Source organism: Suncus etruscus, chromosome 7, assembly GCF_024139225.1.
Source record: "Suncus etruscus isolate mSunEtr1 chromosome 7, mSunEtr1.pri.cur, whole genome shotgun sequence".
Taxonomy (NCBI): Eukaryota; Metazoa; Chordata; class Mammalia; order Eulipotyphla; family Soricidae; genus Suncus; species Suncus etruscus.
Window position 1 is genome coordinate 37,470,970 of NC_064854.1, and position 16,292 is coordinate 37,487,261.

The 16,292-nt window shown below is 35.4% G+C and overlaps 1 protein-coding gene across 10 annotated transcripts in view; it reads right to left on the bottom strand.

Annotated features, from left to right (window-relative positions):
* The window catches only part of PARD3 (par-3 family cell polarity regulator), a 674,271-nt gene that overhangs the window by 156,178 nt on the left and 501,801 nt on the right, over positions 1 to 16,292 (bottom strand). For all 10 annotated transcript variants that reach the window (XM_049776411.1, XM_049776408.1, XM_049776410.1 and 7 more), the window contains one exon: positions 5,123 to 5,365. In XM_049776411.1, the coding sequence (XP_049632368.1) occupies positions 5,123 to 5,365 (243 nt within the window). The remainder of the gene's footprint in view (positions 1 to 5,122; positions 5,366 to 16,292) is intronic.

The following is a 16,292-nucleotide window of genomic DNA, read 5'->3' on the forward strand; positions in this document are numbered from 1 at the left end:
CTTAAGTCAAATGCACTTTGGTAAGAAATAACCAGATTTCTTACAAAATTTTGATTCTACTAATTATGGACTGAGTAGACTAGACAACTAGTAGTGTTATCTACAGTGGAAAAAAAGCAGAGATAAATGAGCATTATATCATGTGCTAAAGTATTTCAGCCAACTGAAAATACAAATAGGACATCAATTCTTTATATAAATTATAAATCATGTATACTAATTAGATATTGCAAGTGTCAGATTATAGGCAGAATAAAAACCACAAATATACCACATTAGGGGCCGGAGAGATAGCACAGACGTAGGGTGTTTGCCTTGCATGTGGCTGACCTGGAATGGACCTGGTTCAAGTCCCGGCAACCCATGTGGTCTCCTAAGCCTGCCAGGAGGAATTTCTGAGCACAGAGCCAGGAGTAACCCCTGAGGGCTGCTTGCGGTGGCCCAAAACCATATATATATATATATATATATATATATATATATATATATATATATATATATATATATATATATATAAAGAGAGAGAGAGAGAAAGAGAGGAGAGAGAGAGAGTGTGTGTGTATGCCTTGTTACTAATATGAAACAAAAGAAGAGGGTCAGCTTCTCTTTTGTATTAATCTGACATGAAAAAGTGAAATGATATGGGGCCCAAAGAAGGTAGGGCATTTGCTTTGCATGCAGCTGACCTGGGTTTGATCTTCTCATCCCATATGGGTCCCCCAAGCAATGCCAGGAGCCATTCTTGAGTGCAGAACCATTAGCAACCCTTGAATACTGCAGGGTTGACCTCCCCCACAGAAGTGGACTTTTATCAAGGTTATTAATAAAAGCACAGTCAACAGTTTGTGTCAAGTTAAATAGGCAGAAGACTTTTTTATGTTGCATCTTATTGTTTCTGTTTTTTAAATTTTTTATACATATATGTAGAAACCGAAAAATGATCCTTTTTTGATATAGAATTCACAGTGCTTAGGAAATTATCACTGATTAGTTCAATATGGGGTCCCATAACACATATATTCATATGTCTGAATATAAATTCAATCAAAATGATTGAGGAGTGAAATCCAGAATATTGCTCTTATTGTGAACAATAAAAATATCAGAACTGATATAGATTACACTTTAGACTATTAAGATACTGCCATACTACCATGTAATACAAAATATGAATTTTGTATCAAATGATCAAATTTGATATTGCTTTATCAAATTTATCAAATTTGATAAAATTTCATTAGTTGAAAAGAGAATTTCTTTCTGGAGTACATTCCTTATACAGAGTATACAATACTGTTTCAAAGTTTTATGTTTCTGAATTTTTTTTCAAAGTGAAGCATAAATGAGCATATTGTAGGCATTCTAGAAAATTTTACATGTGTCATTTCACTTACTGAACTTAAGTCTAATAGCACTGAAAAATGCTACTTTCATCGAAAAGCTATCATGGACCTCTTCATAAATGAGGCAACACAGCCTTATGGCCAAAGGTCACTGCATATGGACACACAAAACAAATGCAGACATTTACTTAGAAAAATGAAAGACAAATTGAGACAGCACAAATCCTGTGGAATAAGCAAAGCAACACAAATGATCCTATAGTGTAGAAGTCACAATCATATTCATTTGTGCTAGAGTTTAGATTTCAAGAAAACATTGTTTGGCACATTAAATTAATGTTGTTCACTTGAATGTAATGGTTTTATTGTTTTGTTTATATTTAATTTGTAAAGTTGTTCAGTTTTATAGTTGCCTAATTGCTATATACAGGAGTTTAGTCTTATTTTATTCTTATACATATTTAAATAACATTATAATCAAAACAATTTAATTCAATATTGTAGAATCAAGAGATTGTCATTTCTTCAAAAAGATTCTCTAGGGCTGGAGAAATAGTATAGCAGATAAGGTGCTTGCTTGCCTTGCATGTGCCTAACCCAGGTCTGATCCCTGGCATCTGATGTTGTCTCCTGAGCACCTCTAGGAGTAATTCCTGAGAACAGAGTCAGGAGTAAACCTTGAGAACAGTATCAGGAGTGCCCCTAAAACTGAAAGAAGAACAGAAGAGAAAGGAAAAGAAAATAAAAGAAGGAAGGAAGGAAGGAAGGAAGGAAGGAAGGAAGGAAGGAAGGAAGGAAGGAAGGAAGGAAGGAAGGAAGGAAGGAAGGAAGGAAGGAAGGAAGGAAGGAAGGAAGGAAGGAAGGAAGGAAGGAAGGAAGGAAGGAATCCAGTCTGAGAAATACTTTCTCCAGCTTTCTCTGACAGGAAAAGACAAAGGAGGTGACACCCCTTAGTAACAAGTCAAATTCATATTCAATTACAAGTAGGTGAAAAGTACCTTCTATGTACAATAATACCCAACTTTGGGGATTAGCAACATAATTGTTTATTGAGCATCTTGGTCTCTGTAAAATAATAATTACCTAAAAAATCAACTTAAGTTTTTTTCGGTCATCTATCTAAAAATAAATAGACTCTATCTCTGTAAGTGCAAATATCTTAAAATATTCTGGTCCAATCTCCTTTTGTAAACACATGCATACAACTACAAAATTCCCCTAAAGATAAATGTCTAGATTGCGCTTTCAGGACTCTGAGAGAGGTTTTGAATATCATGATGCTCTGATATGAATCGGAGCTGTTTATTGCATCGTTGTGGCTCTTCTTCATGATGAAAGTCTCCCCTGAAATGTTCTGCTGAATGTGGTTCTTTGGTTTGTTTTCTGGGGCCACATCCAATTATGCTCAAGGCTTACTCTTGGCTCTGTGCTCAGGAGACTGTTGTAATACCAGTGACAGTGATTGAATATGGGGAATTTGAGTGCAACGCAAGTGCCTTAGTTTATACAATCTCTCTAGTCCTGGAGTAAATTCACCAAGAGATGAGTTTCAGTGTAAGATCCATACACTGTAGAGCGAATATTGCAGCAGGAAGCTGGAGCACAGAGCAGACAGTTCTAAATACATGGAAGCTCAATCGATAATTTGCAGAAATCCAGGGAGTTGTAGACTCTTACAGGATACTGAGGTTTTAACCCTGGTAATAAAGCAATTGTTTCTAGAATTCAAGAGAGAGGGGGGACTCTCTCCTGACACCTGACTCTCAACCCACATGCACTTCTGTGCTATGTGAACAACCATGGCCAACATATCCACTAGCTTTTAGATTTGCAAATTAAATATAGAAGATGATAGAAATGAATCACATTGAAATTAGCAGTGATGATTTTTATCACTAATGTTATTATCACTAACATGCTAACTAATTATATCTTTCAGTTCCTCCAAAATTGAAAATCTGGTAACGCCAGTAGTTCAGTTTCCCAAGAATTCACTGGTCTACTTATGGTCTTCAAATGTGTTGTGAGTTCAAAGTGCTGTCCCAACTACAGCTCAAACCAAGTTTTGCTCTTTTTATTTTTTAAACCCGTGTGTGTGTGTGTGTGTGTGTGTTTTAAAAGCAAATGTCACTCTCAGTCATTATAAATTTATTCTCTGTATGCTTTGTGGTAGTTAACAAGCACTGTGAACTTTCCAGATGATCATGCTTAAAAGGCTTAAATACACTTAAGTCTGCCAGATTAACATCTTCACCCAATCAATGGCAAATAGATTTTCGTTAAGCAATAAAGAATACCTAAAACCAAGCAAACCTACAAACAACATAAAGTAAGCACCAGAACAAAAATCTAACTGGAGCTTTCCCTCTAAGATCCTTCTCTCTTTTTATCCACTGTTTAAATATTTCTGTGGGGTTTGCCTGAGGGATACCTGTTACCTTGGCAAACTTCTATTAAAAATAGCCATAAATAGGCAACAAAATGATAAACTGCTTTCAAAATGCAGTGGTCAAATAAAACATGGGAACTGCAGAGGAAATAAGTTCTATGCATCTCTCTCATTCTAAAGTTAAATTTAATGTTTTCTGAGAAGCTGTTCAGGTGATTCTAATTCATAGTAAAGCATGAGAGCTTCTTGCTTTAAGGGAAGATAGCTAATTTTAACAAAAAATATAGCTCTACTAGGGGCTAGAGCAGTGGCACTAGAGGTAAGGCATCTGCCTTGCAAGCACTAGCCTAGGACAGACCGTGGTTCTCTCCCCTGGCATCCCATATGGTCCCCCCAAGTCAGGAGCGATTTCTAAGTGCATAGCCAGGAGTAACCCCTGAGTGTCAATGGGTGTGGCTCCAAAACACAAACAAACAAAAAACCAAAAATATAGCTCTACTATAGTATGTATGTATATGCAATAGTATTCTGAGTATATGCAGTAATATAAAAATATATTTTAATAATTAGAAAGAAGATTATGACATGATAGGTTAGTACATTTATGACACCTGTATTTATGACAACATGAATATGCCTGAAATAAAAAAGGATCAGGTACTATTTTCTTCATGAATTACATAGGGTGTTTGAATATAGATAGAGGGGTAGGAGAGATCAGTTTTTTTAAAAGGTTTTAGTTAAAATTTGAAATCAATATATACCCACAAATATATAATCCAGGTAGATAACCATAATGGTATTTGAAATTTGAATTAAAAGCAGCCATTAACATCAAGGTAACGTTGTGCCCCTTTATACAACAGTAACATGCATCATAAAACTAGTGATTGGCAGTTCTCAACAAGCATTTGAGTGCTGACCATGCATTCAAATACAGCACATTTCATCTATTAATTTTTTTAAGTAAAAAACCATTTCACCCAAAACAAATGTCCTCTGGGATAAATCATAATTGAAACAAAGCATGTCATTCCTCATCGATTTAATTACCATGAACTAGAAATTCTCCTTTCAATAAGAAGAAATATGGTTTAAGTAAAAGAAATAATTTCAAGTATGCTTTTTGAGTTATAAACCAAAGTTTTGCTCTCCAGTCTCAGATTATTTTAAGAATAATTTAAAATATGTTAGAATCTGCGAAAAGGCTACCAAAACCTCTGCTGCTCCATCCATTAGGTTTTGATTTCTATAACTTGATTCTTGGAGACATCACAGCATTCTAAAGACCATTAATGAAAAGTCATTCCAGCTTAAGAACTGATGAAGCCACACTCATCAAAACTACATACAAGTAGATTTGGAGCAATATTCTGCTCCTGAAACTTACCTGTCCACAGGTGAAGGTTTGGAGTTCCGTGGCTTCTTTACTTGGGCATACAAGGCATCCATCATGTGCTCTTCTCTTGGGCTCTGAGGTCTAGCATTGAGAGTCAAGGAACCTTCAAAGGAAGAAATTCCCCTGTATCTCAACTCATCATCGCAGGGAAATGTCCGATGAAAATCTTGAATTTCAGCATAGTCCCGCTCACGAGCTTGTCTCTCTCTAAATTCTCGAGTTTTGGCTTGAATCCTGTAAAGTAAGAACAAAGTTGAAACAAAAATATGGTTTTCCTATAAACTGCATTAGTAGAGTGGGTAGGGCACTTGCCTTGCTATGGCCTGGCATCCTTGTTAAGGACCCAGGAGCACAGCCAGAAATGATTCCTGAGTGGAGAGCAAGAGTAACTGAGCATCACTAAGTGTGGCTCCCAAACCACAAACACAAAAATAAGAACTGCACATAAAAAAAAAATAATAATAACTCACTAAACTAAGATGCAAGAGGCTTAGAGATCGTTCAACAAGCTGAGTACAGGTTTTGCATGTGGAAGGGTTGGGTTCTGTCTCCAGTACTGCTTGGTCCCTGCTCTCTATTAGTACTGCCAGAATGAAAGAATTCTAGCACAAAATTAATCCTGAGCACAGAGCCCCTGAGCACTGCCTGATATGGCTCAAAATCTATGACTGAAACTCAACTACGAACATGTTTGTAATCATGGTGCTTAAATAGATATATATAAAAAATGAATACTGAGAGTAAAAAAAATATATGTGTATATCTATCTGATGATATATTTTATCTCACTTAGCTATGGAAAGGGTTGCTTGTTTTTTTTTTTTAAATAAAATCCTTATTTAAGCACTATAATTACAAGCATAATTGTAGTTGGGCTTCAGTCATAAACAGAACACCCACCAGGAAGGGTTGCTTGTATAAACAATGTTATGTTCACTTAAGTTGTCCAGGCAATATGATATAGCAAAATTAATCATTTAGCTACTTTTATTCATATTAATAAGATCATTCAAATTTGCATTATAATTTAAAGCTTCACTTATTAATTTGTTTGGTAATTTGTAATATCATTCAGGTTTTACTCCTTTTTTTAAGTGTTTTCTTTCGTTTGTTTAGTTGATTGTTGGAGCAAGCAATTTTTTAAGTTTGGGGGGACACACAAGGCTGTATTTAGGGTTTATTCCTATGACTATGTTTAGGGGGTTGAATTGAGGTCAGCTGCATGCAAGGCAAGTAAATGTTTTATCTGTTGTGCTATCTCTACAGTACCAGTGCTTTTTAAAAAAGCAACTGTGCATTATAATGCATATGTTTTATTTATTATTCAATTAAACAAATCATTAACAGTCATTGTACTGTCATGCTAAGCATGGATCCATACCAGGATTTCTTATAGATGACAAAACTACTTGCATTATTATTATGGAAAGGACCATAACAACTTTTACTAAAGATGTTTAAATATTTCCAAATATTTTACTAGACTACTTCATACAAAATTTCTTCATATAGTTTATGTTCTAAATTGATATTAGGGAGCTAAAAATAAATAACCCTCAATACAATTTGAGGAATTTTATTAAAATATTTTTATTACATACTTAACATTCAAAGCTTACTTGCAAGTGGTATTAACAATATAAATCTGTATTTAGTGATTTTACTTATATTGCATTCATAAATATATGAAAATATATTTATAAATATAAACATTTATATTTTGTACATATAAAATATATTGTATAAACATAAATATTTAATATACTTGAAACTATTTTCGAATGATTTTAATATTTTTATATTAAAAATAAAGAAGATATCAAAAGTAAATGAGGATAGTACCAAAAAATCAAAATGACATGAATATGAATACTTTTAACAATATATATATAAAGAACAAGGTAACCATGACCAAGTAATATTTGTGTAAGAACTTAAGAGGATTTAGAATTAAAAACAACTAATGTAGGACAGGAGAGGACAGGGGTTATAGTACTTTTGGCATGTGGCCAAACCTGGCTCAACTTTAATACCATATAGGCCCTGAGCACCACTGAGTATTTCCCTGGAGGATCCCAAGAAATGCCAAGATGTCCTTTGCACCACCATGCCCCAAATTGCATTTAACTTCTGGTCTCATTGGCCAAGAACCACTAGAAGGGGCCTCCTTAACCTCTAGAACACCACTTGGGTGGGATACATGTTCCAACCACTCTCAAGCAAAAAAAAAAAAAAAATCAACTAAGATAATCTACACATTAACAGGTTAAAGTAGAAAAATCACTGATGCAAAAAAAAAAAAAAGGATCTGACAAAATTCAATACTCATCATGACAGAAACTCTGAAAAGTAGGAGTAGAATAGAATTTCTTATTGCTATGAGAGCATATCAACAAAAAACTCTTTATGTAACATCATACATGATGAGAAAGATTACAGTTTAAGATAAGATTAGAATTACTGTAAAGATATCTAATTCAACTCCTGTAATTCAATCTAGTCCTAGAAATTCTAAATGATGTAATATGCCTAAAAAAGAAAACTGCCAGCAAACAGATGAGAAAGAAGAAACAAAAGGACCAGAGCAATAGTAAAAAAGGGTAGCTCATTTGCCTGGTACATGGCAGAACTAGGTTCTCCTGCTATACCATAGGGTTCCCGAACTTGATAGGAGTAACTTTTGAGTGCAGAGTCAGGAGTAACCTTTGAACACTGCTGGTGTGGCCCAAAAACTGAAGGAAGGAAGGAAGGAAGGAAGGAAGGAAGGAAGGAAGGAAGGAAGGAAGGAAGGAAGGAAGGAAGGAAGGGAGGAAGGGAGGGAGGGAGGGAGGGAGGGAGGGAGGGAGGGAGGGAGGGAGGGAGGGAGGGAGGAAGGGAGGAAGGGAGGGAGGGAGGAAGGGAGGAAGGGAGGAAGGGAGGTAGGGAGGAAGGGAGGGAGGGAGGGAGGGAGGAAGGGAGGAAGGGAGGGAGGGAGGGAGGGAGAGAGGGAGGGAGGAAGGGAGGGAGAGAGGGAGGGAGGGAGGAAAGAGAGGGAGGAAGGAAGGAAAAGGAAGGGAAGGAGGGGAGGGAAAGGAAGGAGGAAGGAGGGGAGGGAAAGGAAGGGAGGGAGGAAGGGGAGAAAAGGCAAGGATGGGAGGAAATGGAGGGAGGGAAGGGAGGGAACAGAGGTAAGGGAAGGAGTGGAGGGAAGGTAGAGAAGGGAGGGAGGGGAGGGAAGGGAGGGAATGGAGGTAAGGGAAGGAGGGGAGGGAAGGGAGGGAACAGAGGGAAGAAGGAGAGGGAAGGGAGGGAGAGGGAAGGGAGGGAACAGAGAAAGAGGGAGGGAGAGGGAAGGGAGGAGAGGGAGGTAGGATGAATAAGAAATAAAATGATAACGATGCTTATCTGTGGATAACTTGCGCTTCACATAAATGCATGAGAAACTATAAAAATCTAGAACTGAAAAGAAAATCTAGGAAGAAAATTTATTTATTATCTATGAATATAACCAAATGTATTATCCAATGCTGCTGAAAGACATCAAAGAACTTCAACAGAAGTTTCCAAACTTATTTAGCTCAATTACTGGAAATTTCTTTTCAGAAAAAATGTAATCAATTCCTTCCTAGAAATCTGCTTATTTATTCAGGCAAACAAGCAAAAAAATGCATATGCCCAAGAGAGCACGAATCTATTACAGCACCCAAGAATCATTTTAGCTCCCAAAAGGGTGGCACTGCCCAACTAAAGGAACACTAATATAAAAGTTGGGACATATTGTGATCTTGTATGTTATGAGTCAACATAGTAATATGTCAATTCTTTGAAACTGGTAAGTTAGTGTAATTCTTTAGTTAGTTTGTGTGTTTTTTAGTAATTCTTTTGTTGGTTTGTGAGCACCTAATGGTGTTCTGGGCTTAGACCTGGCTCTTTGTGCAGGGATCATTCCTAAAAGTACCTGGAGAAACACATGCAAGTCTCTTGCAGATATAGGCAAGATTATTATTATTATTATTATTATTATTATTATTATTAATTGGCTTTTTGGGCCACACCCAGTGACATGCAGGGGTTACTCCTGGTTATGAGCTCAGAAATCGATCCTGGCTTGGGGGACCATATGGGATGCTGGGGATTGAACCGCGGCTCGTCCTAGGCTCACGCTGGCAAGGCCTTACCACTCAGTGCCACCATTTAGCCCACATAGACAAGATTATTTTTCAACTTAAATGGAAAGGCAAAGGGCACAAGGGACAAATATCTGTAAAGAAGAATATTAGAACTCATACTTTTTAACTATAAGATTTGTGATATAGCTAGAGTAATCAAGATAGTTTGATATCATACACACAGACCAAGGAAACTTAACAAAGACTCTCAAAATAGTCAAAAAGCATGGCCAACTTCAATACAATAAAAGTCTTTTCAATAAGCAGTGCTGGAACAATTAAACATTCACAGATGAAAACAAAGTCAAACCCTTGCAACTTTAAACTCGGAAATAAAAATTTACATGTTGTAACACAAAGCATACTAAACCCCTCAAATTGCAAAATTCAGATTTACATGAAAATGAAACATTCATAGACCTCAGAAGAAAACCTTTTGAACCTAGTATATGATAAAGACTTCTTAGAAAAGACACCAAGAGCATGATTAGTAAATAAAAATTAAAGTATCTTGGACAGGTGTCCGAGTGATAGTACAGCAGGCAGGGTATTTGCCTTGTATGCAGCTGACCCAGGTTCAATCCCTGGAATTCCATCTGGTCACCCAAGCCTTCAGGAGCAATTTCTGAGTGCAGAGCCAGGAGTAAACACTGAGTGCCACTGGGTGTGGCCCCCAAACAAAAACAAAACAAAACAAAAAGTAACTTGTACATCATCAAAATTAAAAACATTTCCTTTGAAAGGTTCTATTAAAAGGAAAAAAAAGTATTGGGGAAAAGAATTTGTAAACTATATATATCTATTGCAAAGAAATAAAGTCCAGAATATATAATAAGATTCAAAACTCAAGAATAAGAAAACAACCTATCTATAAAGGCAAAAGAGATCTATTTCTCTAAAAATAATTTATAAATGACAAACAAGCACATTAAAGATTGTTAACATAAGCAACCATTAGGAAAATACAAATATTAATGTATTAATTATTGATTGATTTTATAATTTTATACTTGGTAAAATATTAATGTATTAAATAAATAAAAATAACATAATGAGCTATTACTATAATAATAACATATTAGTTAAAATAAACAATAGGGACTATTTCAAATGCTAGTCAGAATAGAGAAAAACTGGCTCTTTCCTATAAAATGCAAAATAGTGCCACTACTATGAGGAAGACAGAATTGACTGATATATTTTTTATAAAAATAAAGCATGTGGGGCTGGAGAGATAGCATGGAGGTAAGGCATTTGCCTTGCATATAGAAGGTCGGTGGTTCGAATCCCAGCATCCCATTTGGTCCCCCAAGCCTGCCAGGAGTGATTTTTGAGAATAGAGCTAGGAGTAACCCCTGAGCACTGCCGGGTGTGACCCAAAAACCAAAAACAAACAAACAAACAAATAAAGCATGTATTTGCCATACAAGTCAGCTAATTGTAGTCTAAGATGTTTAATTCAAATAAAAGAAAAAAGTAAATGCAAAAGTCTATGTATAATTGATCATAGGCACCTAGGCACCTTTCATATTAAAATATTGTAAATAGTAAAATACTCTAGAATAGGGAAATGGCTCAAAAAAATAAGAAAGTCCTAACTATATTACAGAATCTGGCTCGACAATACAAATGGATAATATATATGCACAATCATATAGGGTAAGTACATTTAATAAAATTTCAATTTCAAGAGGTGACATATGTAATAAGTTGACATCTAGTTAGGTGCTACAAACACATGTGGTACCAATACCATTTTCTCCATCTGATCTCATACTATAGCAATGCTGTTGTAACTGAAAGGGAAGTTGGATGATGCTGTCTCTGTTAAACCTTTGCAATATCCTATTGGTTAAAAATTATTGAAAAGGAAAAAGCTTTCTAAAATTAAAAATTGTCCCATTTGCCTTTTCTCCTTTGTTCCTATTATCATTAGTCTATGCTTATTTTTCAAATTTTCTTTTGTTTTTTCTTTTCTTTCTTTGGTTTTTGGGTCACGCCCAGCAGTGCTCAGGGGTTATTCCTGGCTCTCTGCCCAGAAATCACTCCTGGCAGGCTCGTGAACCATATGGGATGCTGGGATTCGAACCACTGTCCAGCATGCAAAGCAAACACTCTACCTCCATGCTATCTCTCTGACCCCTTATTTTATTTTATATTATTTTCTTTTATATTATTTTCTTTAATTTATTTTGAGTATGGGGACTATACTTCAGTAGCTCAGGGGCTACTCCCAGCTTGATGCCTCAAGTACAACGCAATCCTAGAAAGTGAACCTAGGTTTCTGCATACAAAGCACGTGCTTCAGTCCATTGAGCTACTATTCCATTTCAGTACCGTATAAACTTTAGACTCACCAGGTCAAACTTTTCTAATATTGTAGCAATGGCACTGAAGAAGTTACATACACTTTTATAGAGTTTCTCAGCAAGGGACCCATTTGAGAAAGGTAAAATCACTGTTGTGATTTTATAAACTTATAAATTGGTTCCAGTTACATACCATGTAGCCCCCAGTTATAGGAGCAACCAAGAACTTACAAATATTCCCAAATGTTCCCTCAGAGGGCATTACTTCCACAGTTGAAATACAGTGCCTCAACTCCTATAAATATGGGAAATTTGTAACTGAGTCCTAAACTCCAATAAGTATTAAAAAATATTAAGAATTACAGCAACTAAAATTCTGATGTCAGATTTAGCTGAATTGATACTAGATTGTTTTTCTTATAATTTATTCACTGAGGAGCAATTAAGACAAAGATGTAAATATTAGAAGTGAAGTAGCACTAACTACTGATCAGTCATACTAAAAAGTTCATATATGTTTAATGATAATTTTTTCATTTTCCCCCCATTTTCTTATTTGATTCTCTATTCAGTCAGAAAAACTTGAGAGGGAAATGACTTCTTCCTTTAACTCAATGTAAAATTCATTTGAAACTTTAATTGCAATCACTTATTTGACAAGTCAGTTGCTATAAAGCAGCTGATAATCAACGGAATGGTAAGTAATACATGGGTAAGGTCAAGAGTCAAATACATCTTAGAGCTGAAGCCACTCCCATAAACGTAGTCACCAAGCTTGCATTCAGCCAGCTCCAGAGACTCACTCCATTTTTGAAAGGAATGTATACCAAGCACTGAAAACATGCAGCTGACTCTGGCAGTTTCTGAATCCTAATCTCTGTTAGCTGAAAATGAAGAGAGGGCAAGCCAACTCCCCACCCTGCTGAAGCCACACCAGCTACATCCACCACCCGCACTGCCACAATGACCATGGTCTCTAGCTTCACTATTTGTCTAGAACTCTTTGCAGAGAACCAAAATTCCAGGTATGCTGGTATTTGGGCTGACATAATCAGGGCATTTTTGAGAGAGTTAGGGAACCCTCCCTCCATCTCCTTGTACTTCTGGAAGGACTGGCAGTGGAAAGTAAGCCCCACAAAAGCCCTGTAGGAACACATCAATTTAGATGCTAATGTGTATCTGAAGATAGCTAATGTTCAGAAACAAGAAAAATAATAGAATGATCATCTAGTAAGAAGAGCTTATTTAAAACTCTGATAATGACTTAATGGCCTCATTTTGAGATACAATAATTTTTGAAAATGTTCTTTTGCTGTACACTTCGTTTTTTTCATTCTTTTCTTTTTCTCTCCTTTTAAGTTATTTTACTCCCAATTCCCTTGAAATATATATTGTGATCAACCATATTAACTAGGTGATACATGATTTTAAAATAAAATAATTTATAATTATATAAAAATAGCCATATACATCTTAAAGTTTGGGAAGTTGAAAAAAATCTAAAGAGCCTCAACAGAAATAAAATCAAATGATCTAAACTGGTATTGGGGTGGGGAACAGAAAGATAGTACTGTGGGTAGGTGTTTGCAGTGCACATGGCCAACTAGAGTTTGATTCTTGGCACCCCATTGGCCCCCTGAGCCTGCCAGAAGTGAATCTGAGCACAGAACCACGTGTTTATATATATACACATATATATGTAACATATATATAAATATATAGGTGTTTTGTATATATATATAAAACTTTATTTAAGCATTATGATTACAAGCATGTTTGTAGTTGGGTTTCAGTCATAAACAGAATACCCCCTTCACCAGCGCAGCCTAGTATATTCCCAAAACAAACAAGCACATGTAAAAGTTCTGAATTTGAAGATTGCTTTCTAAATGACTTAATCTTATGATACTTGAAGGTCAACTCAAAAAACAAACAAACAAACAAACAATGAAGATAAACCCATTAAGTTCGAATGGAAGTAATCAGAAGAGGATAATATACATATTCCTTTCTAGGGAAAGCATGAACCTATATCATCTCAAATTTCTTGCATATTAGTTTCATTCTATTATTAATAGGTCCCAAGATGGAATATTCTATTTCAAATGTCATAAAATTAATTTCCATTAAGGATTAATTTATAACAAGTCAATTGCTTAGAAAAAATACTTAATAGCAAAAAGTTTTCTTCTCAAAGCCAAATCTTATTGCTTTCTTTCCAAATCTGTAAATTATTACTAACTACTAATAATTGGATCCAATAAAAATTATAGATACATCCAAAAAAGCTTCTAAACACAATGATTTTTCCCTAAACTTCAATAACACAAGAAAACATTTTTATTGTTTATCTTGTCACCACCAATAAATTTCTCTAAATTCATAAAAGTTCTTTGAATTTTTTCTAGCTATGCTAGGATCTCACATTCACAATGAAAAATCTCAAATAAAACCACAGCATGTATTTGATCACTAAAGTGGAGATCAGTGCTGCAAAAGTTAACAAGTTAAGATACTATCCAGAACTAATATACATTTTAATTTTTAAAACCATTTGGGGGTCACACCTGGTAGTGCTCAGGGCTTACTATTTGGGGCAACAGGGATCAAATCTATGTTGGTTATCTGCAAGGTAAGTTCCCTACCCACTGTATAATTTGGTCCCTTAATGTGTATTTTAAAACTCATTCTAGAAATTAATGTTAATGGAGGTTACTGTGTAAATAGCACACAAAGGAGATTTAAAGAGCAGAAATCACTGTGTTCTCTGTGAATCGCTGTCAAATCACAGTCAAATTCATAAAAGACACAAATAGGTTTCTTATATGAAGTTATGCTTGACCATCTTGCTTATAAAGTGAAGAGGTTTAGCAAATGCACTTGAAAGGTTATATTAATGATACATTTTCATTCTCTGTGGAGAAACTTATTACAGAAAGGTTCTGAGAAGAAATTATTTGGATGTTTTAATAAAAATAGTTTCCTAGAAATATTCAAGAAAAGATAGCAGTTGTAGTGAAGTCCTTAATGGTTTAAAACGATCCATGCTATGAAAGAATACACAATCTATAACTTGATATTTGTGACCTCAATATTACAAATACTTTATAAGATGTAGAAAATTAGATTTTTGAAAGCAGGCAGTTTAGCAAATTCATGCTATTTGAATCGACACTGTGAATCAAATCTCTTTTTTGTTTGTTTGTTTTTTGGGGCCACACCCGGCAGTGCTCAGGGGTTACTCCTGGCTGTCTGCTCAGAAATAGCTCCTGGCAGGCATGGGGGACCATATGGGACACCGGGATTCGAACCAACCACCTTTGGTCCCGGATGGGTTGCTTGCAAGGCAAACACCGCTGTGCTATCTCTCCGGGCCCGTGAATCAAATCTTAACAGTGACAGAGGCAACTGCTTGGCTAAAAACTTAGTCAAATATCTACTGCTTTAATCATCTCAGAAAGTCCTTATTAGTTATAAATGAGAGAACAATTCTGAGGTTTAATTAACAGACAGCTGCTTCAACTGACAATGATAGCAATGGGCATCACATACTATTTATTCTGCTATTCTTGAAATGTAAAAAAGAAAGAAAATAAGAAATTGAAGCATCATCAAAACTTTTTATTAAAACAAGAAGGTAAGAATTTATCATTTTAATTCATTATTTTCAAACAAATATTCATACCATTCCTTTGTGTTAAAAAGGCACTTTCCATTATGATAATGAAATTCCCTTGAACCTGCATAGAAAATAATACACAAAATAATGCAATATACTAAATAAAGTAATAAGGTTAATTTCTTTCCTGCTGTCACTAAATTCATGCTAACAGTCTCTCTACAGCTTGACATCAATTAATGATTTTAATTCCAGACTCTTGTCACAGTGTTCGCTACCCTCTTCTCTAATTAAAATGGATGATGCATGATGGAGATAAAACATACAAGACTTCTGTTCTTGAAACATTTCTATTCATTAGAAATTTTGCTTTCACAATAAATAGCTTTTAGCCTAATTGCCATACAATAAGAGGAAAATAGCATTTTTATGACTATGAAGTATAGTCTATATATCCAGAAAAGGTACAAGATATGAAAAACGCCATTGAGCTTCCAACTCCTCAAGATAGAAAATCAACGCTATACTTATTAAGTTACTGATATATACCTATATATGTAAGATCCCTTCAAACATATAAAGCTCCATATATGTGTGTTGGTTCACAGTTTTTTTTAAAGACTCTAAGAAACAAAAGTTTACCTTTAATGATTTCAAATTTAACAAATGCTGTTAACATCTACAAAAGATAAATTAGTTTAAAAGAAAAAGTTATTTCAGATTACTAGATATTAGATGGTGCTATTTTCAAGACATGTTTAAACTCTTTCGATCAACTCTTTGGTGCACCATTTACCCAACTAACTGCACCATTATCATAAGTCTTCTCTGAGAACAAAAGTACTATTTTATTTGTTAGTTTGAGAGGCAGACCTGACTATGATCAGGACTCACTGCTGCTTCTGATCTAAGGGATCACTCCTAGCAGGACTCAGGGGACCATATATCTTATCAATGATTGAATCACTGCAAGCTAGGCAAGGACTTTATCATTATTTATTTATTTGGGTTTTTTTTTGGGGGGGGGGGTCACACGTGGTGGTGCTCAGGGGTTAATCCTGGCTCTGTGCTCAGAAATCACTCCT